Source organism: Uloborus diversus, chromosome 2 (genome assembly GCF_026930045.1).
Source record: "Uloborus diversus isolate 005 chromosome 2, Udiv.v.3.1, whole genome shotgun sequence".
NCBI lineage: Eukaryota > Metazoa > Arthropoda > Arachnida > Araneae > Uloboridae > Uloborus > Uloborus diversus.
In genome coordinates, this window is record NC_072732.1 from 144,599,770 (window position 1) to 144,624,448 (window position 24,679).

At 35.1% G+C, this 24,679-nt stretch overlaps 1 protein-coding gene across 1 annotated transcript in view; it reads left to right on the forward strand.

Annotated features, from left to right (window-relative positions):
* Positions 1–24,679, forward strand: part of LOC129216583 (FRAS1-related extracellular matrix protein 2-like) — a 102,119-nt gene that overhangs the window by 68,172 nt on the left and 9,268 nt on the right. Inside the window, exons 15-22 of the mRNA XM_054850797.1 lie at positions 8,090–8,242; positions 10,118–10,325; positions 11,745–11,906; positions 13,871–14,156; positions 18,158–18,266; positions 18,936–19,128; positions 20,333–20,437; positions 21,826–21,953. Of these exons, the coding sequence (XP_054706772.1) occupies positions 8,090–8,242; positions 10,118–10,325; positions 11,745–11,906; positions 13,871–14,156; positions 18,158–18,266; positions 18,936–19,128; positions 20,333–20,437; positions 21,826–21,953 (1,344 nt within the window). The remainder of the gene's footprint in view (positions 1–8,089; positions 8,243–10,117; positions 10,326–11,744; positions 11,907–13,870; positions 14,157–18,157; positions 18,267–18,935; positions 19,129–20,332; positions 20,438–21,825; positions 21,954–24,679) is intronic.

Genomic DNA, 24,679 nt, shown 5'->3' on the forward strand with positions numbered 1-24,679 from the left:
CAACTTCTCTGAAAATGCGTAGTTAAGAATTAGAAATCCGCCGTGATGACTGTTAAAAAATACAATAATATTTCAAAGTAAATAAATGAATAAAAGTAACACTCTTTTACTTTATTTTCATTAGATATTTTGTAAAACACGTTTTATACGCGTACAATATACACTCAAGAGCCAAAACATTATGACCACCTGTCAATAAGGAGTTGGCCCACCTTTGGCGCGCAACACAGCTTCAACCCGCCTTGGCATGGATGCCACAAGTCCTTGGTAGATGGCCGGAGACAGATTGTACCAAATGATTAAGCAATTGTCACGCAAATCCGAGATATTGCGAATTGGTGGTCTTTGAACTCTGAGCTGCCGTCTCATGACATTCCAAATGTGTTATATCGGATTGAGATCCGGTGAGTTAGATGGTCAGGACATTAACTGGAATTCAGCATCATGTTCCTCGAACCACTCCAACACAATTTTAGCGTTGTGACACGGGGCGTTGTCCTGTTGGAACATTCCATTTCCAGCTGGAAAAACAGAGGCCATGTAAGGGTGCAACTAGTCTGCAATGATGTTCAGATACCCTGTGGCATTTGGGGTTACAGCACCACAAGCATGGGTCCCAGAGACGCCCAAGAGAACGTCCCTCAAAGCATAATACCGCCACCACCGGCCTGTGTATGACCTACTGTACATTGAGGGAGCAACTGTTCGCCCGGAAGACGGCGTATCCTGACACGGCCATCGCCGTGATGCATGACAAAACGTGATTCATCTGACCAGGCACCTCTCTGCCACTGATTCATGGACCAATCGCGATGTTCCCGGGCCCAGCACAGGCGCAGTTGGCGGTGACGCTTGCTCAGCAAAGACACACGAGTGGGACGTTTGCTGTGTAGCCCCATATCCAACAGTGTCCGCTGAACAGTGTGCTTCGATACTATTCTACTTGGCCCTGCATTGTGTTGGACTGTCAGCTGAGCCACTGTCTGGCTCCGGTTTTGCTTCACCATGCGAGACAGTCTCCGACGACCTTTTTCTTCGATAGCGTGTGGACGTCCAATACCATGTCGTCTACTGCTGGTTTCACCGTCATTCAACCACTTTGCATAAGTACTAACAACTGTAGGTCGCGAACAACCCACGAGTCGTGCAGTTTCTGAAATACTTGTTCCGAGCCTTTGAGCCATTACAAACTGCCCTCTATTGAAGTCGCTTAGATCCGCAGCCTTTCCCATCACACACAGAAGTAAGTGAAAGAATGATTCTTCAGACTCATCAGCAGAAGTTAAATACCACTTTAACCTGCTCACGTGCCTTCCGCGTCATCCAGACGAGTTCATTGCAAAATGTAGGGGTGGTCATAATGTTTTGGCTCTTGAGTGTATATTGCAAATAAAATTGAAAAATATAAACTTCTTTGGTACCTTTGCTTAAGGCCTCGTTTAATAGTCTGTTTCTGCCACCATGGCCAACTGATAAATGTGCTTCATGAATTACGGTAAACATTTCTTAAAAATACAAGTAAAATCTGACGTTGTAGCTGTCTTATTTATGGGATAGATTTAGTTTTTCAACATTGACAAAACTGTCATTACGTCATATCTTTTTAGTCAAAGTTACCCTTCGGAATTTTTTCCACTATTTTGTCCACTCATTTTGTTTTTTCTATAGTTCAGATTTTTTAACGAATCGTCATACTTTTCTTTCGTCAACAAAGACCTGTATATATTTTTTTTTAAATTCATAACAGTTACTAAAACTTGAAATTGGAAAGCTAAAGCATTTCGGCCAATTACTAGAAACTCTATAAAAGAGAGAAAGCAAACATCCCGGAAAAAAGAGTCTTCCAAGCACAACATCAGAAATACAGTTGAACAAGTATGGGAAAAACGTTGTACAAATTAATGAAAGTACGGTTTAAACAAAGTATCAGTAAAAATTGAGATAAGGTCCACAAAAAAACTACTGCAAGCAGTAAAAATTGTGTTTTGGAGGGAGCAAGTCCAATCATCGGTTTAGCAGAAGCTGAGGCAAAGACCCCAACTCACGTGACTCAACAACGACGAATGGTTGAAACGTTTTGCTCGAAACTAGCGAAAGAAACTTGATTTCTTCCAATGCTTTGCCTTAAAATCTATCACGTGACTCGGGGTTTTTGCTTCACGAACGAAAGCCTTCACTCCCTCTATTTTATATCTTCTCAATGGTTAATAAGTAATTGCTAACAGGGAGTTAATTTTATCAAAGCTTAATAAAGCTGTTGAAAGATGCGTAGAAATTATATTTTGTAATCTCTGTTACCGCAAAAAATGCTACAGCTAAGCAGTTCAACAAGTAGATGGTGAAAAAAAAAGGTTTTAAAAATGCTTTTGAGCTGCTGACTTGAATCAAAGACGACTTCAAAAATCTGCATTATTTGAAAAGTTTTGAAGTGCCAAAATTCACAAATCTATGTTTGCTTGCTCAGCACACTTGAAGATACAATAACTCGATTTAGTATTAATGCACTATTTCACGTGCGTTCCAATTTTGTTATTTATTTGTATTTCACAAGTTTTGTAGCTCTGAAAATGTCAGAGGCTGGTATTTGGTAACTTTTCTTAAGATAAATTCGGCTATTTTTCTGACGTCATGTAAATTTTATTTATTTATTGAGCAATCACGATTGCTAATTGTTTTTATTTGACCGTCCTTGATGTTTGGTTCATTTTTCAACCCCATCGTCCTCTGCAGGCGCGACTCCTCCCGGTAGCCGCTGCTCCTGGTCAGTGGCGTCCATGTCTGCACACACGCACGCTCATGCACACTCACACACAACCAACCACATACGCGCTTTTACACACATACAAGCCTACACATATACAACTAAGCACACGTAAACGCCCAAGAGAAGGGACAGGAACCGTTTTTAGAAACAAGCGAGTGGGTAGTAACCAATGAGTAGGGTCTTGTCGCAATTCGTGATTGCCGAAAAACATAATTTGAATTCAAAATTTCAGAATTAAAATTAATTTTGAAAATTCAAAAGAGTTTTTTTTTCAATGAAATATAATTCATTTATTCAAATTGGTCCCATGCAGGAATTAAACTACGACGTTTGAATGGAGAAACATATCTTACTTCTCGGCTACCGAGAAATATCTTACAAAATGAACTGTAATATTGCTTTATACACGGTTCTAGGAAAAAACGTCCCCAGCAAAACGTCCCCGGAAATAACGTCCCCGGAAGAAAAGTCCCTGGAAGTAGCGTCCCCTATGAAAAAACGTCCCCTGGAAAAAACGTCCCCCATGAAAAAACGTCCCATATAAACAAAATTGAGATGCTATGTTTTTTATCATTTTATGCAATTTATTAAAACTTTAGCAGCATTTTGGTTGAATACTTTGAATTAAGAAAGGGTTTTAGCGGCGCCATCTATTAAGTAACTAGTTAACAAGAGATACATCATTCCCTTTATGAATTGCTCCTACTCCCTACAATAGTACGACTGTAGTTAACTAGCTAGCTAATAGATGGCGTCACTAAAATATTTTTAATTTCATGTGTAGTTTTCTTGGCGCTTTAAGTTAAAAACTGAATTTTAAATTTTTTAAGGGAGATTTTTTTTTCTGTTTTCTCTTATCGCTAAAAGTGAATTTAAGGTTTTAATATTTTAATGCTTTGGTGCGTCCCTGCTGTAGAAACTGTGCAGAGGAAAATAAGAAGCTGACGTTAAGCGCTCATGCGCTTTTTTAAAAACTATATTTTTCCCGCAAAAGAAGACTAGTGAGAGTGCTCTTCGTTGCATTTGACGACAGACGTTCATTGCTGTATTATACATCGTCTTGCAGTGGAAAATATTTGTGGAAATGCGAAATGCCTTTGACGTTTGCAAAATCAATAAATGTAGAAATGTTTTGCACGATAGGGGATTCCTATGCTCAAGAAATTTCTACATTTAAAAGTGCCTACGAGCCTACGAAAACTGCACGGTGTAATCTATTTCAAATAACCTATTTAGAAATATGCCACTGTTGTAAACTAACAATTCATTTTTTTTTCTCACTTTACTTTATTTTTTCAAGGTGATAGAGTTAAATTAGATTTTTAAAATGAGTTTGGTGTTTGAAATTTACTAAATAGCGACAAAGCAAAATAATTGAGTTGTCATCATGAACGGGGTATTTGAAATATTCGGAAAATCATGCATTTTTTGACAGCTTCCGAAATTTTACAATTTCAATATTGTTTTTAGTTTAAAAGGAAAAAAGAATGATCTTCGAAATTGCAGGAAAGAGTCGCCAAAACTAAAACTAACTTGCTAAGACTTCAATAAACGTTTTCAAAATGCATTTAGCTTCTCAGAGGTTAAAACTACTGCTAGAAAATAAGAAAATAGTGAATAAAAATGTTTTCCTCTTTATTAAACTGATTGAACTTATTATTTAACAAAAATAATCATAAACCTTATCGCGAAACAAATGGCTCGAATACGAAAAACTGCTGCTAGGCATTTATGTAAAATATAATATTAATAAAATGCTTGCGTTTAGACTTCTTTGGTCATCTGTAATCAAATTTTACCGGGATGTGAAATAAACTGACCGGGACTGTTTAGAGCATCTGGCAAGGCTATATATACGTAATAATGTTTGTAACAAATAATTATTGTCAGAAAAAGAAGAAAAAAGCATGAAAGAAGGCTTAATACATTTTAAAAATATCCCGAAAAACAAAAAAAAAGTCAAAAATAAATAAAATAGTTAGATAAATATTGAAAAATTAAAAATTGGAAAGTAGGGTATTGAGATGGGGAAAAATGTCTGTCGGTCTGTCTGTCCCCCCCCCCCCCCCCCAATAACTTTTGAATGAATAGTCCGATTCGAACATTTTTTTTTTTTTTGTTAGAAAGATCTCGGCGAGGACATCTCATTCCCATAACTCATTTTTTGATTTGAACAATTTTTCGTTAAATTTTGAACAGTTCAAAAAAACTTAACATTAGCGCCTACGGGGAAATTCAAATAAAAAATAAATCTTGAACTTAGAAGCGAAGTGGCTCCAAACAAACTTTGTAGGGAAAAGCTTTTGATGAAAAACGTGTATCGAAAATATCTTTTTGATTTGAGCAAGTTTTCGTTCAATTTTGAACAGTTCAAATCTCTGACCATTAGCGCCTAAGGGGAAACTGAAAGTCGATATAGATTCCGAACTTAAAGGCGTATTTACGTCAAACAAACTTCGTTGGAAATAGCTCTTGACGACCTACTCCCGACTCCGACTCCGAGAATTTAGGGGCACCTGACTCCGACTCTGACTCCTGTTCCCGACAATTAATCAGACTTCGACTCCCTGACTTCGACTCTGACTTCGTAGCTTTGGCAAACATTTTTATACGGAGGACAAATGACTGATCCGATTCTTGGATATTCAACTCCGACTCTTTTATCCCAAAATGAGATTGACTCCGACTCCGTTGCTGTGGTTTTAACTGTGAAATAATTATTGTTGATATGATTTGTTTTTATTTTCACGCTAAAGTTTTAATTTAGGTATTCAGTTTTCGGCGAATAAACTCGAAGTCATTTATGTTAAAGATATGCGCAGACGATTTTTTTTTTTTTTTTGACAATGAAAATTTATTTTAATGAACTTATTATTATTTTTTTTTCGTTTTGAAAGCTGTTAAAGATTTTTTTTAATGAAAAGAAGTGTATTAGCTGCTTTGTTTAAAAGGTGCTGCTATTTTATTTGTTCGTTTTTTTAAAGAAAAGTAAGGAATATTTTATTCCTAGAAATCAGCTTAAAATATTTAAAAAATATGTTTGAAAAAAGTTGTGATTTTAGCTATTTTTGAGAATATTGATCAGGTACTAGAAAGTAGTATGGGTATACGGGAAAGTAGGCTCGTCTAGTTCTAGACAGAACTTCTTGTTCAGCTCGGAAAGCGGCCTCTGCAGCACCACCGCCCATCGGCGGCAGCGCGGCTCCTCTGGTCCTGAGCACTGTCCCACAGAATCTTCTATTGGGCGGTGGCGTCCATGTGTGTGTGTCCTACACACGCATGCTCATACACACTCATACACGCGCGCGCCTTTGCACACATACACACACGCCTACGTGTACATACGCAAGCTCAACTACACGTAACCACCCAAGAGGAGGGATATGTTTGGGGGAAGGGGCGGGAGCCGTTTCTAGAAACAATAACTCCAATGAGTAGGGTCTTGTCGCAACTCATGATTGCGAAAAACATAATTTGAATTCAAAGCTTCAGAATTCAAATTAGAGTTGATTGGGGAAAGTGGGTCACAGGTCCTTTTTTTTTTTTTTTGAGCAATCACGATTGCTTATTGCTTTCATTTGACTGTTCTTGATGTTGTGGTTCCTTTTTCAACTTGGACCAGGGACACCAGCACCACCGCCCACCAGCCTCTGCGGGCGCGGCTGTCCACCGGCACTGAGCTATCCGCTTCTCCTGGTCGGAGACGTCCATGTCCTAAACACACGCACGCTCACACACATACTAACACACCACTTCACACACATACTAACACACTACTTCACACACATACACTCACACACGCTTACAGGCATACACACAGGTCTACGCACACACACACAAGCCTACACACGTACACAAACCTACACACACACAACTATGCACACGTAACCGTCCAGGAGGGGCAGGCTTTGGCGGACAGAAGCCGTTTCTAGAAACAATAACTCCAATGAGTAGGGTCCTGCCGCAATTTGTGATTGCGAAAAACATAACTTGAATTCAAAATTTCAGAATTCAATTTTTTTTTTCTGGGATAGCATTTTTTTTTTTTTCAAAATCGGTCCATCCGTTTAGGCGCTAGAGTGCCACAGACAGATACACAAACACACAGACACGTCAAACTTATAACCCCATTCCTTTGTGTGTCGGGGGTTAAAAATGAAATCGATGCTTTTTTTTCTCCTGTAAAAGTTTTCAAACTGTGTAATACAGAAATACACCGACATAGGCCAACCCGAATTACACGAACTTGGAATTTCGTGGTTTCATACTTTTTATCACAAAGCCAAGAAAGAATTTGTTCCACCAATGTTTTAGCGACTTCATTTAGCTTTAATAAACAAAAAGTACCTTTTTTAATATAGTCTCAAATAGCCACCAGTAAAATTTGTTAACCAGATATTAAATATATATATATATATATATATATATATATATATATATATATATATATATATATATATATATATATATATATATATATATATATATATATATCACAAGGTTGAGTCCTGAACATCAAAAACTACCAGTTTTTTTTAAATGTTGATTTATATATATTTATTCTATTTGCTTGAACACTCGTGGTATACATTACTTTCTGTAATCCATGTCGGGAACATTCGTTTTCGTTTTGATGGTACGATGTAATGATTGTTTACATGCCAGTATTTCTCGCACATTGATGCTATTTAATTACTATAAAACAGAGTGTTCAAACAAATACTGAACAACAGGCAATTCGTCAGTGGAAATGGTAAAACACTTTGCATCTCAATTTTGTTTATAGGGAATTATTTTCATCAGGGACGTTTTTTACTAAGGGACGATTTTTCCTAGGGGACGTTTTTTCCAGGGATGTTTCATCCGGGGACGTTATTTCCGGGGACGTTCTGCTGGGGACGTTTTTTCCTGTCACCCGCTTTATACATCAAAATATAAATAAAATAATTTTTTATTAAATTTTTCTAAATTTGCTGACAGTAACTTTTTAACAGTAAATATTGACTAAATTTACCATTAAATAATTTCAGCTGATTTTCTTTGAAAGATTATTAATGATTATAATGAAACGTTTTCAATTCACGGGAGCAACTCTGACAGAGATGTCACTCGCAACCTTTTCAAATGAACGACGTCGTTCAAATGGACGAGTTCAACAAACGGGTAAAAAAAAAAAGAACAATCCTCTGATGAACATATTATTAAAAAGAAGGACATTGCCCATCTCTAATTTATAGCAAAATCAAATCTCAATTATTTTTCCTACATTTCACTGTCGGTGATTAACCATTAATTTTCGTAACGAGTTTCATATTTTCTTTTCAGGAGCCAAAAGCCATCATATACATTCAAGAACTGGACGTTGTAGCTGATGTTACCTTTCCTACAAGGCCTATAGTTGTATCTCTTAGGGATTATGATGATGCCGATAAAGCATCTAAAGAACCGATATCTGGTTATCCAGTCGTCTGTATAACGGTAGTTAAATTGTTTTATAATAATGCTTGATATAAACTTGTATCATTTGCTTCTGTTTAAATATTTTGAGATAGATACGGTTAAAACTTTGTTGACATTATTATTAGTAAATATCTGGTAAGAAATTGAAGTAAATAAAATAATTCAAACTATATCTTGGATAAGAGAGGTAGGAGAATAAAACCCATCCATGTAGACTTCCAACACACACTTCGCATATGTAAGAATATTCGTTTATAATAAAATATTTCATCTAAGGAATAAAAAAATGTTATAATTTTACACAATTAGTAAGAAAATATGAAACCTAAAATGTTTATTTACAAGATGGCACGTTTTCGCGCAATCAACACATCACTAGCTAGATCAATTGAATTTGTTATTTTTAATCAGTTAAGACAAGTCGATCTACATTAATTAAGAGGAAAAGAGCATCTAGTTGTCAAGAAAGAAACGATCAAAATTTCACGAGCAATGTTTAAGGTAGGGGAATGTGGGACAAAGTGAAATTTTTTAAGATCACTGAGCTGTTTCAAAATGAACAAATTGGAAATTTGTTGTTTTGAAAATTGCAGTACATAGAGAAAGAACATTGTATTTTATAATAAAACTTGCATTGAAACAGTATTTTTAATTTTTGGCAGTAAATTTGCGTTTTCAAAAAAAGTGGAAAATTTTCACTTTAAAAATTTATAGGGGAAAGTAAATGAAATATGTTTCTAATGAAATATTTTCTATTCGATTCAAAAATATATTTTTGTGCAAATGAATCAGTAAATAAAAGTTTTAATAAAGAAATGAAAAGTTACTGAAACAATGAATGAAAAAAAATTAATTAATTGATACAAGAAAAATAAATAAGTGAGTAAAAGAGTGAATGAATGTTGAAATAAGTGAAAAGAAAGAAAAAAAAATAAGTAAATTGCTCAATGAAGGAATTCAAATAAATTTATTTATAAATAAATGCGTAAGTGATTTAGTAAATGATTGAGTGAGTAAACAAAACAAACTATTTCCTTTTGCGCCATCCACTGTGCCCCGCATGTACGGGAGTAATTGCCCAAAATATTTAAAATACAAATAAGCTTGATATTAGCTAAATAAATACTGCACCGAACATTAGAAGGTCTTTTTTAATATCGAAAATGCTAATAAAAAGAAATTTATCATCTTATAATAATAAAAATATTTTTCGACTTACAACAAAATATTACAATATAAGCATAAATTTTTGAAAATTGCCTGTATCACCATATACTTTAATCTTTGGTGGTATTTCTTTTCTTGACTGGAATGTGCTACTATGTAGTTAAAATATTACTAGATTGGTGGTGCTGAAAGCAGAGTAAATATTTCACCATTTCACTTTGCCCCGCTATATCACCTAGGCCTGTTATTTCACTTTGCTCCATATTCCCCATATCTAGTAAAAAATCTAGTTATCATCTAGTAAACTATTTTTTATTTTTACGATAACCCGTCCAGGAGATTTCATCATACTCTTCAGTACCCAACTGTTCGCCCGAAAGATATTACTCAATATTTCTTCCAGGATATTAAGTAAGGTTTCCATTATGCAATTATTTTAAGAAAAAATGCAATCTCAATGTACAATCAGAAGACTGCACATTTTCAATCAACTAGCCTAGCATAACACAAGGTTAATTGAGCAAAAGAGATCATCTAATTCATTCTCAATTGAACATTGACAAGAGTAATTACAAATGAGATAAGTTTAGTAGTACTTGTCCTACTGTAGTTAATAAAAATTATTTTCGATATTTTTTTTTCAATTACATTTCATAGCACCTTTTGGCATCAATCCGAATGTTACACTAAGAATGTTTTATTTATTTCTAATGTTTTATTCCTCAGCCATGCAACCCTAAATATCCAGATTTCTCGAAAACGGGTAATATTTGCATCAAGGAAGGAATCAACAACTCCCTGACGATGTACAGGTGGAGGGTTTCTGCACCCAGTGGAAAAGATGGCGTCACAAGCGAGTTACGAGACGTAGAATCTACAACGTTTTTTGCTGACACGCACCTGATCACACTTGACAGTATCTACTTTACTGCAGGTATTCAATTTTATGCATTGCAGACAGAAGTTTTTCTCGTGAACATACTTTAGAGTAACTTTATAGAAATAGTTCAATTTTGCTAGCTTGAAGTCTGACCTTGAGAGAGCTAATTTCTTTCGATGGATTCCACTGAGAGTGGAAAGTGTTAATTGCATGCAATTAACATGCCTCAACTCAAACTCAACCCAAGACAGTGCACTGTCTTGGGTTGAGTTGACGCCTCAATAATACGGCAAGCTAATTGAACTCAAATTTACATCAATTACACTTACATCTTTAACTGAACTTTCCAGGAAGAAGTAAATGTTCTCAAGGTTAGGCTTCAAGTTACAGGATGCGAACTGTATGCAATTTTGTTCATTTACTCTTCTTTGTAAAACCATACTTTTTTCAAATAGTGACCGTTTTTCTGATATCATGAATGGTTTAACAATTGCGCATCGCATAACAATTTACATAATTAAAACAAAATTCAGATTGTTATTAATATTTTTTTTACAAGAATTGCATGATAATACTTTTAATGAATGCATTGAAATTAATGGGTAAAAATTACATTGAAGAAATATATTTTAATTCGGTTTGCGTAACGGGTTTAGAAATACTCATTATATATACTTAGTATTATACTTTTAGCAATGGAGTAATTATATTGAAAAACTGTTACTAAGTATAAATAAGGATAGTTAAAAATAGTTTCTTTCAACTTAGTTCGATTCTAAAATGCGTACTTTTAATACTAGTTTTTTTTTTTTTTTTTTAAATAACTATATTTATTAAAAGTTACGCAATTAAAAATAATTCTAGTAGAAATGCGAATGAAACAAATTTCATTGAAAATTTAATTACTAGAAACTCGCCGTCAAGGTATGACGGGTGAAAATTGTTTCTACATTTGAACTAAGCAATTGCCTTTCTGGTGATAATTTGATAGCTGAAATTTTAACTCCAACGGATTAACCCTAAACTCCAGTAGATAGCGTTCATTGTTGACCCCTTTTTCGTTTCTTCATTCCCCTGAAATGACAGTATTACCAGTAAAATAGTTAAATACCGAATCCAGTTCAGATTTGTCAAAATAAAGCATTCTCCTGCCATGTCAAACATTACCAAAGTATATTATCAAATTATCATGCCGTGGCGCAAGTTTCATTGTTGATGACGTCAGGAGCGTTACTTGGTCAGTGAATTCGCTATTTATGAAGATAATAAACATACCTGGATTTAAAATAAATATCATATCGAATTATTGTTATCATTAAAAGTTCTACATAATCTATTGCTTGGTTAAATTATTGTATTAAAAAGTTTTTTTGACTTTTTTTTTTTACTGTAACAAATTTCAAACTAGACATTTATATTGATACATTCTTAAGAACTTTGATAATTTATGCTCAGACATTTCCTTCATTTTAGGCAGTAGAGTGCTATGTTCTGCCAGAGCTGTCAGCAAAGACGGGGATCCAGGCCTGGAACTGAACAGCGTACCAGTGACTATATCTAGAGAAGGACTTTGTGCTCCAAAACTAGAAGGCTCAGTTGGAGCAGAACCATTCACTGCAAAAATGCGCTACACTGGTATACTGCTTGGATTTTATGGGTCACCGTAAATTTTATTATCAGTGAAAATTAGCAAAATTTAATTAAAATTTAAAGTGTTGAAACGTTTGAGATGTTTTTACTTATTATGTTTACAAAAACTTATTTTTACATTTTTGGAAGTTATTTGTTGGACAGACACTCTTGCACGCTGTTAAAAAAAATTAACTACATTAACTACAAGGAAAACTCTAAGGAACTTGGTAAAAAGTTTCCTTACCAAGGGAAGTAATTGCTCAGGTATTTTAGTAACGTTATTTAAGACGAAGCTGTAACAGATACCTGAAAATGTTATCGAATCATATTTTACCAGAGATTTTCTAGTAGTACTACAGTTTTATTTTCAGTGTATGAAAAAACATTGATGACATAGAGTAAAAATAAGTCACGTGACTACGAGTTAGAGCTTGCGATAATAAATAAGTCCTTACTTTAATATCTACTAATTTTATTTTCGAAAGTCAGTATAATGTTTTGATATCGCATAAAAATCGCTGTGAATGAAAACAGTCATAAATAAATCACTAACTTTTACAACAATAGTTAGAATGTGAAATAGTCGAAAAAGAAAAAAAAAAAAAAACCATCTTCAAAGAACAAGATTGATTGATTGAATAAACTAATTGAACTAAGCTAACGATTAGATGAACTGACTAAATAATTTTTAAATTTATCATTAAAATAGAAATGCTCGTTTGCACTCGTCAACCATTTCAGCAACTTAGAGATTTACGTCCAGGACTGGACATTCAGCGGTGCTTTCACTCATCCGGTCGACAGTCACCTATCCCGTGTCATACAATGACAGTCGTATGGCAATCCTAAAGCATAATGTCATTTTTTTTCTTTAACATCAGAACAATAAAAATAATACTTCGTTCGGAATAGATGCTTTTCATGGCTCGAGAAATGAACTTATTTACTGAAATCGGGGTGTCATTTTCACTCGCCACCCATTAGGTCACTTGAAGAACTACATTTCATTTTAATAGGATGTTCAGACAATAAGTGATAAGGTTTGTTTAAGTTTGTGCTCTCTTGCATTCGAAAAATTTCCGTTAGGCAAAAGCGAGACTTCTATTGTAATACAGACCCATTCAATCCACATCATTGTTGCTGTCTACAGGCACGTTATATTGCATAATTGAGTTAAACGATACGGTTTTAACAGTATTTTTCTTTTTTTCTGAAATGACACGAGTACTGAGCTGCCGTGTGAAGGTAAAGGGTGTAAAGTGAAAGTAAAGGGTAGAAATGAGTTTTTGAAATGCCTGAAGAAACACGTTTGATAAATGATTGTTGTTGATTGACAACAAAGAATACTAATATATCTAAAAAAATTTCAAATGAAAACACAAAATCATCAGTTTCAACGTTTCATAAAGAAGTACTCAAATGTAATAACTAATCTGAGACAGAATTTTTGTCTTAAACATAGATTAATTGGACGCAGGAATTAAACTTTAACTGCAGTTTAACTTATGTCCTTGCTAATTTCTTTTACGGATCGTCCGTAATTGATGTCAAGCTTTAAAGGGGGATGGGGCTCCAGAAATTGTGTAAATATGTGACGAGGGGGGAGGGACGAGGTAAAAAAAGTGCGACATCACGTATTTTTAAGAAAACAATATGCTTACGTCAGGGGTGCCCACTCTCCTAAAAGCAAGGGGCACACTCCTCTAAAAATCGTGACCCCCCCCCCCCCCCCCAAAAAAAAAAACAAGGGCCGTCTCGAAAAAAGAGAAAAATACTCCTCAAAACAACCCCCTAAAAATTTCAATGGCGCACTCTGCGCCATGATCAAAAGTGGGCACCTTGCTTATGTAATCTAGGTGAAGTGTGACACTTTGTGATAACAGGGGTGAGAAATGTCAAAAGGATGAAAAAAAAGTGTGACATCATCTATGGACAGTTCCTTATCCCTTCTAAAAATTTCTTACCAGGTCCATCTGATCCAGAACATCCAAACTTGATCAAACTGACCATCATGATACCGCACTGGGATGGGATGCTGCCAGTTATTTCAACGAGAAGACTGACAAATTTTGAGCTGATACTCAGCCCCGACGGATTACGTGTTGGCACGCATAAGTGCTCCAATCTTCTGGACTACAAGGAACTGCAGACCAGATACGGATTCATCACCAATGCCACGAAGAATCCGAATGTCGTGGGAGAAATTGAACCGTATCAGCTCAGCGCTGAAATGAGAAGTGAGCCTACGCTGAGGTAAGTTATTCATTAAAACATTTTTTTTTTAAATTTGGAGCACCTAGAAAAGCAAAATAGGTGTAAGTATCAAAATTAAAAAATTTGGAGGGAACTTTCACAAATGGTAGTAGAACCTCTCATCTGTTTTGTGGCAAGAGATGATAATAGTTTTTCTGGTAGCGGCTACATACGGTTCATGCTTTTCAGCATGATTTTAAAAACGTTTCAATGAAAGTACCAATGTTAGAAAGAAGTTTACACTAACTAGTTTAGTACAAAAGTCTGTTTTAGTATTTATATTTTCGATACAGAATGAGAACGAATGTTAATAACAGCATGATTAAAAACAAAACAAAAACTTTTCACTAAAAACCTACGAACGGTTTAGAAGAATTTCGCACTAAAATTTTTAATGGAAAAGTCTATTTTAGGTACTTTCGATCCAGAATGAGATGCAATCTTACGCTTTACAAAAACTGCCCTTTAAAACAACAACGATTCATTAGGAAGATAACTTTAAAAATTCGAAAGCTTTTGATGTTTACTTAAGCATGCCCTTGGTCTTTTGAGTAAAATAAAAAATGAACGTGATATTTTGTAAAACACGAGGCAAATTTGTCTTGAAAAAAATTTAAATGTTACTTGAAAAAAGTACATTACTATCACAATTTATTGTCTTGTTTTTGTTGTAGGATATCTACACTTGCATAATTTCAGATCATGAATACATCGTTCCCTGTCACTCACAAACAGAAAAAGAAAAAAAAAAAAAAAAAAAAATCAAGGCATCACCATTGTTATGTAAGGGTTCAGGAAAAGTCTAACGAGTTTGGAAACACGTGCATACAACCTGAATGAAAATGCGTATTCAAAATCAAAAACAAAATGATTTTATTTCACGCAGTACATAATTTGAGTTTTTTTAGAATGTATGTATATTTTATTCAAAGATTCACTCTTCTATAAATCAAAGTTTATATTGTATTCAGTTTTTTTTTATCTTAAAAAAATAACACGATCTCTGTGTGCGAAAAAGACATCGTGCCGAATATATTGTCCGGCAAGTCATTGGATAGAGTGTTTTGAATTTAATAGAAGTGCGCGACAAACTTGATGTTTTGTTTCAAATATAGAAGCTCTAGAAGCTAACCCTGAGCATAAAAGAAATGAAAAGTTGCATCTGTGTGATTGTTCATCACATGCAATTTATTAGGTGGAATTACCTTTATTACAAACAGTGGTACCCCCACGGCTTTGCTCGTAGTAGAAAATTAAAAGGTCATTTGGTTTGCCCGTATACTTACAAATAATGGATGATGAATTTCTCCCTAATTTGCTCGCCCATGTTATGGTAATTTGCTCGTTAACGTCATGGTAATTTGCTGGTCCATGTTGTGGTAATTTAGTCGTCCACGTTACAATAATTTGCTCGGTAAAATGTTCTTAAAAATGGAATAGAAAAAGAATAAAATCAAATTTTCGAAAAATTGCTCCGAGGTGCACACCCCCATGCTACAAACTAATTTTGTGTCAAATTTCTTGAAAATCGGCCGAACGGTCTACGCGCTATGCCCGTCACAGAGATCCAGACAGAGAGAGATACCGACATCCAGATCGAGAGACTTTCAGCTTTATTATTATTTAAGAAGTTGATAAAAGCAGAAACATTTATGTAATTACTAACTTAGTATCTGGTATAACACAGCCTCTCAATATTTTTAATTATCTTTTATTTAGAAACTTGCAGCTAAACAAATTACATACTAATCAGAACACTCCTCATATATTCATCATACTTATTGGCAAACGTTCATGGAGTCCGATACAGCATTACCTTATGTTTCATATGTACTATATATTGTCCTATATTGTCTTAACAAAATCGTATGAGCTCAACAATAAATGTTTTTCATCACATACAATTTTATAAGTTGAAGAACACGCCTCATATACTCCCCATGCTTATTGGCACAAACTTTCATATAGAGTCTGATACAGCATAACTTAATGTTTCATACGGCCTACCGTATTGTCCTATAACTTTTCTTATAATTTCAGCGTAGCCTTTACAATGCTGCCAGGTGAGTTTTGCCCTAACTATAGTAATTCACAACATTACATGGAATATTAAACTTTTTAAAGATTTGTTTACCGTAATTGACGACCTATTAAACGCACTATCTTTTCTTTACTAATAATAAAGCTGAAAGTCTCTCTGTCTGGATATCTGGATCTCTGTCTGTCTGGATGTCTGTGACGCTTATAGCGCCTAGACCGTTCTGCCGATTTTCATGAAATTTGTCACAAAGTTAGTTTGTAGCATGAGGGTGTGCACCTCGAAGCTATTTTTCGAAAATTCGATTTTGTTCCTCTTCTATTCCAATTTTAAGAACATTTTACCTAGCCAAATTATCACAACGTGGAAGAGTGAATTACGAAATTATCATAGCGTGGAACCGTAACATTGGTGAGCAAATGAACATAGCGAATTGGCGAGAAATTCGTCATCCATTATTTGTAAATATACAGACGAACCAAATGACCTTTTAACTTTCAACTACGGGCAAAGCCGTGCGGGTACCACTAGTAATCTATAAAGTCTGAATTTTAGAAAAAAATATTTTAAGTAGGCAGAAAATTAACTCACTGAAAATAAAAATAAATGTTTGACAAATTAAGTGCGTAGTGATAAAATATTTCACAACGAAAATAGAACAATTTAATTCAACGTAGAATCTCAAAAACTTGTCATGATCAGTTTCAATGGTGCAAAAATTAATGTTTTAATATTCTACTGGTTCAAAATTCTACAATTATTTTGCAATAATATTTAACTATTTTCTATGCCTCCATAAAATATTTAGTTGTATTTTTCACTCGACTTGCCCTTAATAGTACCCACTGCCTGACAGACACGGATTGATTTTAGGGCTCACTACGGAGCAAAAAAAGTGCTTCATAAGAATTAGGAACTACGAGACATGCGCTTAAGAAGGGACGTCGTCAAGCGCGTTTGACTTCGCTAACAATTTACCTTTTATGGAATACTAGCGGTACCCCCACGGCTTTGCCCGTAGTAGAGTATTAAAAAGTCATTTGGTTCGCCTGTGTATTTATGAATAATGGCTGATAAATTTTTCTTTGCTATGTTCATTTGCTCCTCCATGTGACAGTTCCACGTTATATAATTTGGTAATTTAATCGTCCACGTTATGAAAATTTGCTCGGAAAAATGTTCTTAAACTTGGAATAGAAAAAGAACAAAATCGAATTTTCCAAAAAAAAAAACCGCTGGAGAGTGCTACGAAATAATTGTGTGCCAAATTTCATGAAAATGGGCCGAACGGTCTAGGCGCTATGCGCGTCACAGAGATCCAGACAGAGAGACTTTCAGCGTTATTATTTACTAGTGGCACCCGCACGGCTTTGCTCGTAGTAGAAAATTAAAAGGTCTTTTGGTTCGCCTACATATTTACAAATAATGTACGATAATTTCTCGGCAATTGGCTAGCCCATGTTACGGTTCCACGTTATGATAACTTGGTAATTTTCTCGTCCATCTTATGATGATTTTGCTCGGGAAAATGTTCTTAAAATTGGAATAGAAAAAGAACAAAATCGAATTTTCAAAAAATCGCTTCGAGGTGCACACCCCCATGCTACAAACTAATTCTGTGTCGAATTTCATGAAAATCAGCCGAACGATCTAGCGCGTCACAGAGATCCTGACAGACAGACAAAGAGAGATCCAGACAGGACAGACAGACAAAGAGAGATCCAGACAGAGAGAGAATCAGGCAGAGAGATATCCAAACAGAGAGACTTTCAGCTTTATTATTATTAAAGATTAACGAACTGCTTCTGTATTTTTATCACGTATGAGTCACTATTATTGTTTAAGGATTAAAAAAAAGCATCAAATGTATAGATCGTTTTAATAGCCGTATTTAACTTACTTTTTTCATTTTACAGAATAATTCACGTAATTGAGTTTTGTGTAATTTTTTTTTAAATTTCAGATTTTATCGTAATTTAGACTTGGAAGCATGCATGTGGGAATTTACGACATATTATGACATGTCCGAGCTGGTAAATGAATGTGGCGGCGACATCGCCACTGATGGCCAGGTATTTTATCATTTTAATATTAGTTCAAATATCTTTCTCTAGTATTATTAGAATCTTGAAGTTCGACCAAACGTTCATTACGATTCTTTAAAATTAGATCTCCCCCCTCCCTCTTTTATTTTTATGCAACATTTTGACCGAAATTTTTTATTTTGGTGACAAACAATCCTCGCACCGCTCACTGTCGATGAACTCATCTTTCTCGTAAATCAGTTCTACATGCTTATCAAATTACATATTGAAACACTGCTTTAACATCCCATCAAAAAGCTTGGACTCTTAGAATTCACTAAATCAGAACGCCTCAATTTGTTACATATCGAACTTGACATCAACTTTGCGAAACCTGATGGTTTTTAAATACATAAAAGATATATTTTGATTTAATAATATTTTTAAACTGAAACAAAAGATGATTATGAAGTAATTAGGAGACGATTCTTCTTTATTCTGTGGCAGAATCGATTTTAAAGTTTAAGATTATGGGCCTGCCATATATAAAAGTTGAAACTATTAATCTAGTTTTGAATTTTCCAGCGAGTTTATCTATTCTGTAACTAAACTCGATAAAACCGTGTAAACAAACACCTGTAAACTAACTACCCTCACCTCCTCAATTATTGCAGATGAAACAAGATTTAAATAAAATAACATTTAGCCTTTCCACAGGTTTTGAATTTGGTGCAGTCATATGTGTCCGTTCGTGTACCGCTGTATGTCTCGTACATTTTTCATTCTCCGGCAGCAACCGGTGGTTGGCAGCACAACGACCTGAACTCTCAACTAAGGCTCACTTTTGTCTACGACACAGCAATTCTTTGGCAGCACGGTATTGGTGCGCCCGAAGAATCATTATTGCAAGGTAAGATGACTTCTAACGAGAGAACGGTGTAAGCTTGTTTTTCCAGAAAATTTTTTTTAAATATGGTTCATATCGTCGCTAAAAAGACGAATCGTATCTCAAAAAAAATCGAAAAATGAGTTATGACCACCACAGAAATGTCTGAAGTCGATTTTATAATATGACCAATGGGCGTATCTCTACAATAAATAGTAAAAAAGTTATAGTCCCTCACACTGGTGGCGGTTCTCAAGCGATACAGTAAACTGGAAATATTTAAATTGGTTTTCTGCAAAATGTTTTAAAGTGAGATACGCCACGCTATATATACATTCAACTCTCAATAACTCGAATTCTTATAGCTCCAACATTCCTATAAGTGCTCACCAAGAACCACCTACCAATAACTCAAAGGCTTCAGCCGATCCCTTGAGACTTCGAGCTTAGAGAGTTGAGTGATATCAAAGGCGCTGAATACGATGGAAAGAGTCTAGTTTTTCGAAATTTTCTAGTTTTCGCGATATACGACGGTTGATATATTGCACATAACAGTATATTTCACTGGAGTAAATCTCGATGCACCAGACAAGGTCTAAAAATGTTCACGAACCTTTTAAAAGTGAGAGCTAAATTAAGACTACTTTATACATGAATGCCGAATTGAATATAGGAATTGAAAACTAATACGTTAGAGCAGGGATTCCCAGAATTTTTTGATTTGCGGCATTTTTTGATTTGAAGAATTAGAATTTTCGCATGGCATCCTATTATATTTGTTATACATACATATATTAATACCATAGATATCTCGCGACGCCCTTGGCCTCCTCCTGCGGCACTCAACTTGGGAACTCCTGTTCGCTAAAGAATGATCAATGACTACCAGAAAGTTTCATAAGCATTCCATAGCTTCGTAACTACCGAGACATAGCCCTTGAAAGATGCCATTATCATGCAATATTTCAATCTCGTCTATCTTGAAAGCGAGAAAGTTGCAAACCATTAGCTCCCGACCATCGGATTTAGCGTCTTCAATAAATGTAAGAACCATGTTTGAGTTTTTTTCCTGGGACAACAAGATCATTATGTCTTTTCGTAAGTTAGATTTGTACATCAGGATTATCTGTCGCGCAGTTTATTTGTTGCAAATCATCGATACATATACATGTTCCTGGGTGATATCTAAGGTACGATTTCTAAGGTTTTTTTCCCTTGTGTCTTTTAGGTCATCTGTACCCAACTCGAATGACGATAGGACAAGACGGAAAGTTGCTGGTCAATTTTCGAACTGAGCCAAGATTTAAAGGACAATTTGTGCTTAGTCATAAAGGTAACCAAAAAATATTCGTTGAAGTTTTTTGAGGTGTATGTTCAAGCTATTTTACCTGTACCTTAGAGCAAGAACAAACAATATCAGACTTAAAATACTTAAAATACACCGCCAGCTCAGTTATTCCATCCGAGGTGCCCGGAATAAGAATCACATGAGCTGGAGGCAAAAAATCTCTTAAGGGAGCCAAGAGAGCCAAACAAACTGGTAGCTAATGTAGAATTAGCAACCGCAGCAATGGTGCGGTTCAACTCAAAGATTGATGGCAAAGCCAAGGTATTTTGTCAAGGTGTTTTGTTGACAATATCAGAGCTTGACTAAATTTTGTTTATGATGGAAATTTGTTCACGAATAAATTTTTCGATGCCGTACTGAACAATGTATGCAATACCCTAGTATTGAGTTATAGTAATCACATTTGCCTAAATTCAGTAATCCTTGTATTTTCAACATCCTTCCAGTTCGTGTTACCATCTAGTTTCAGCACGAAACTCTACCTTTTTCAAATACACTTTTTATATTAAAAATTGATGAGAACTATGTCTAGAGTAAGTGGTGACTATCTATGTTCAATGCTTTAACCAAAACTTGATGTGAAAAACAATTCAAATGTGCCAGTGTAATTAATTGGTAGCATTTTTGGAGAGACGCCTATAGATTGTCATTAAAAATAATAATTGAAAAATCAATAGCGTGAAAAATTTACTTACAATTCTTTGAGGAAAAACTACCAACTGAATGAAGTTTCAGTTCTGATTTTGTAGACTTTTAGATCATTTAATTTAAATACAAATTGGTTAGTACTTTAAATACAAACGTGCTGGTTTCATAGATTATCCTTACAGTAATAAGAAGAATTGGAGGAGATGTTTAGTAGTGTAATGAATGTGTCCATGAATGTATGACAGACATGATCGTTTCAGTATTGTACTAGGGTTCAAAGTGCTCTAATTATGGCGGTCTTCACAACGTGATGGGCCACCCCGGGCGTAAAACATTCCGAGCCTGATTGTAATGCCTTTATTTTAAAATTTATATTTTTTATAATGAAACCTGCACGTTGCGGGACTACGAATTTTCCTTGGACTTACTATGCTTAAACATATATCTAGATAAAATTTGATGAAATGTTTGCAATGGATTTCGAACGATTGTGTCAATGTTCGGAAACAAGTGTTCCGGCGTTGAAAATATTTTGCAATTAGAAATAATTTTAAGGGTTTTTTTATATATATGCAGCCGAAAAAAAATTTAACAAGCGAGAACTTCTTACTAAAATCTTCATTTTAATTTCAAAAGCTTTATTTTAAGTTTTCAAACAGTTTAAAATCATTTTCAGGAATGTTATATTTTGTTCCCTTTTATGTATTTTTCCGATTCCATTGCAGATTCGGGACATGTTTCCATGGTTATGACTCCAGAACACCCAGATCTTACGTTTACCTTAGAATTGATTCGAACAGAACCTACATTTGCTCAACCCGAACAAGAATGGCAATTCGTGTCTGATTATGCGGTAAGTACAAGGCAGGGAAAAAAACAATGCATAGCTGCATTTTACTTTCGAATACTCAAAATATATTCTCCCACGTTCGTTCATACTCGAAAAGAATTAATACACGTTTCCTCTCTTGTTTTTCTATCTTTAGATTTGCATTTCTTACGAATTGGATTGATGTTCAAATTGTGAAGTTACACAGAAAACTTTTTTCTGTTTAAATCTTTTTAATTTTATGAGTTAAAATGGGATTTCCCAAAAACAAGTAAGGAAATCTTACAGCAGGAATTATTAACTGAGGTAGCTAGTCCAATAACTGATTTATGCAAAGTTGAAACAAAGATTTCAAGTTACCTGGTTCAACTATCCTTAGTGGGACATACGTTTCACGTAAAAGTACTGAAAGAGAAACCAGATTTTTTCCAATACTTTACTTTAAAATATGTTATGTGACTTTGAGATCCTTGATTCAAGAATTGAAGGAGTCACTGTCTCTACCATTTATCCCTCCTCAACGAGAAGAATCTGTAGGGTGCACAGTCATCCTGATTTTATCAGAATTTTCCCGCTGTTTACGAACTTGCCCTAAAATTCGTGTTCGTGTCCTGTTACGTCCTAAAAAGTTTTGTAAGATATTAGAATGATGAAGTTAAAATCGGTATTTTGATCCGTGAAATGGAACATAATCTTAAATGTCTGTGATTAAAAGTCATGATTTACTGTGTAGCATATGTACACTGCTCAAAAGAATTAAAGGACATTGAGGTTTTGGGTTAATCTTGAAAATGGAGAACGTTTTGGAAAATTGATACATTATTGACAGACGTAGTAAACTATGAATGACAAAAATTACATTTGTTTGGCAGAAAAAAAAATACTTTTTTTTTAATAAACTTTTGGGTACAAAAGGAAAAAAAACACACACACTTTATGCATATGAGAAAAACAAATAAAAAAGAAGGTTTCCTAAAATGGAAATCGCTTTTAGTCGGGGGTATGGTAACCTCGGACGTCCAGCAATGTAAAATACCTCTGAAGCCTGTAATCAATGCGCCTATCAGTGAGGGGCTAAGGTATTCTGCCCCACTCCTCCTGAAGAACTCTTTCCAGTTCTTGGAGAATTTGTGGTGGTGGTAGGCGTTCAGAAACTCGTTGCCTAGAATGTCCCAAACATGCTCTATTGGGTTCATATCTGGAGAACACGCTGGCCATTCCATTGGTATGATGCCTCCCTCCAAAAGGAAATCATTCACCTAGTTAGAGCGATGTGATCTGCAATTGTCGTCTATTAACATGATGTCATCCCCAATTTCTTCAGGGTAAGGGACTACAATAGGTCTGAGGATCTCATCCATACTTCGACAACCGGTCAGAGTTTCCTCCGGAATGACTTGCAGATGGGTGAGCCCATCAATGGAAATACCAGTATATAACATCTCAAAACCACCACCAAATCTGACACTTTCGTGCACGAATGCTGGATTGTTTCTAGTGCCACGTTCCCTCCAGATGAAAATACGCCATTATCAGGATGAAGAGAAGAACTCGTCAAAGAAAAGAATATATATATTGCTCCATTCATTTCTGCTCCAATTCACATGCTCTGTTATCCACTCCCTGCAGCGCGACAGTGCCGCGCAGCTAATGTAACACACACCATTGGTCGACGAGCTTATAGACCTTCAACGTGAAGGCGATTTCGGACAGTTTTGGTCAAAATTGCGGTGCCAGTACTCGAGCGAAGTTGTCGTTGTAGTGGAGTGGCATTCATACTTCGGTGTCTCCGAGCCTTAAAGCTAAATAACGGTCTTCATTGAGCGTTGTTGACCGTCTGCCACCTTGTTCTGATCTTCAGCCTGCACTTCCAGCATTTAAAAAACATTTCCATATCCTAGAAATCACACTTTGCGAACTCCAATAGCTTCTGCTGCCTCGACTTGTGTTTGGCTCCCATCTAGCCTGCCAACCACTCTAGAAGCTTCTGATTCCGATAAATAACTACGTTGAGACATCGCACTCATCGAAACAATGTGCTTACTGAATGTCGATCATTCTCTTCTGCTTTGTCCTTAGAACAATTTTAGAACTAAATCTCATTCGCTGCCACTAAAACGTCGTCTTCGGCGTCAAACTAAAAATTTGCATACTGCGATATTAGAAACAGAAAAATTTATATTTGGGACACCCTTCTTTGATTCTATGCAAAAAAAAAAAGTATTTGCTAATAAATTCTTTTGTACAAGACTTACAATATCCTTTATTGTTTTGAGTAGTGTATTTTTTCCAGTTCTTTGAGTAAAATTGAGTCGCTTGTGCTATTGCCAAGTACTATTAAAATTTCGTTATGGACATTTAAAACAGAAATTGAGATCAATAATATTCATTTAAGTGTATATTTATTTTCTATTTGACATGTTTTGGTTTTAAATGTTTAGTACTGTTTGTTATTATGCAGGCAAAGTGAAATAGTTTATTTCAATCATTTATTCATTCATTTACATTATCTATAGCTTTATTCATCCATTAACTAACCACTACTTATTCACGCATTTATTCAAGCAGTTCAAACAGCTCAAAATTTGTTTTAAATATTTGTTAAAAAAATTTTTTCTTTGCAGAACTGGCAATAGTACAATTCTAAAAAAAAAAACCACACACAAGAAAACTGCTTTTGTCCACTGATTTGACTTATTCACTCACTGAGTTGCTGCACTTTTTCCCTTTGAAACCCCACCCTTCCCGTC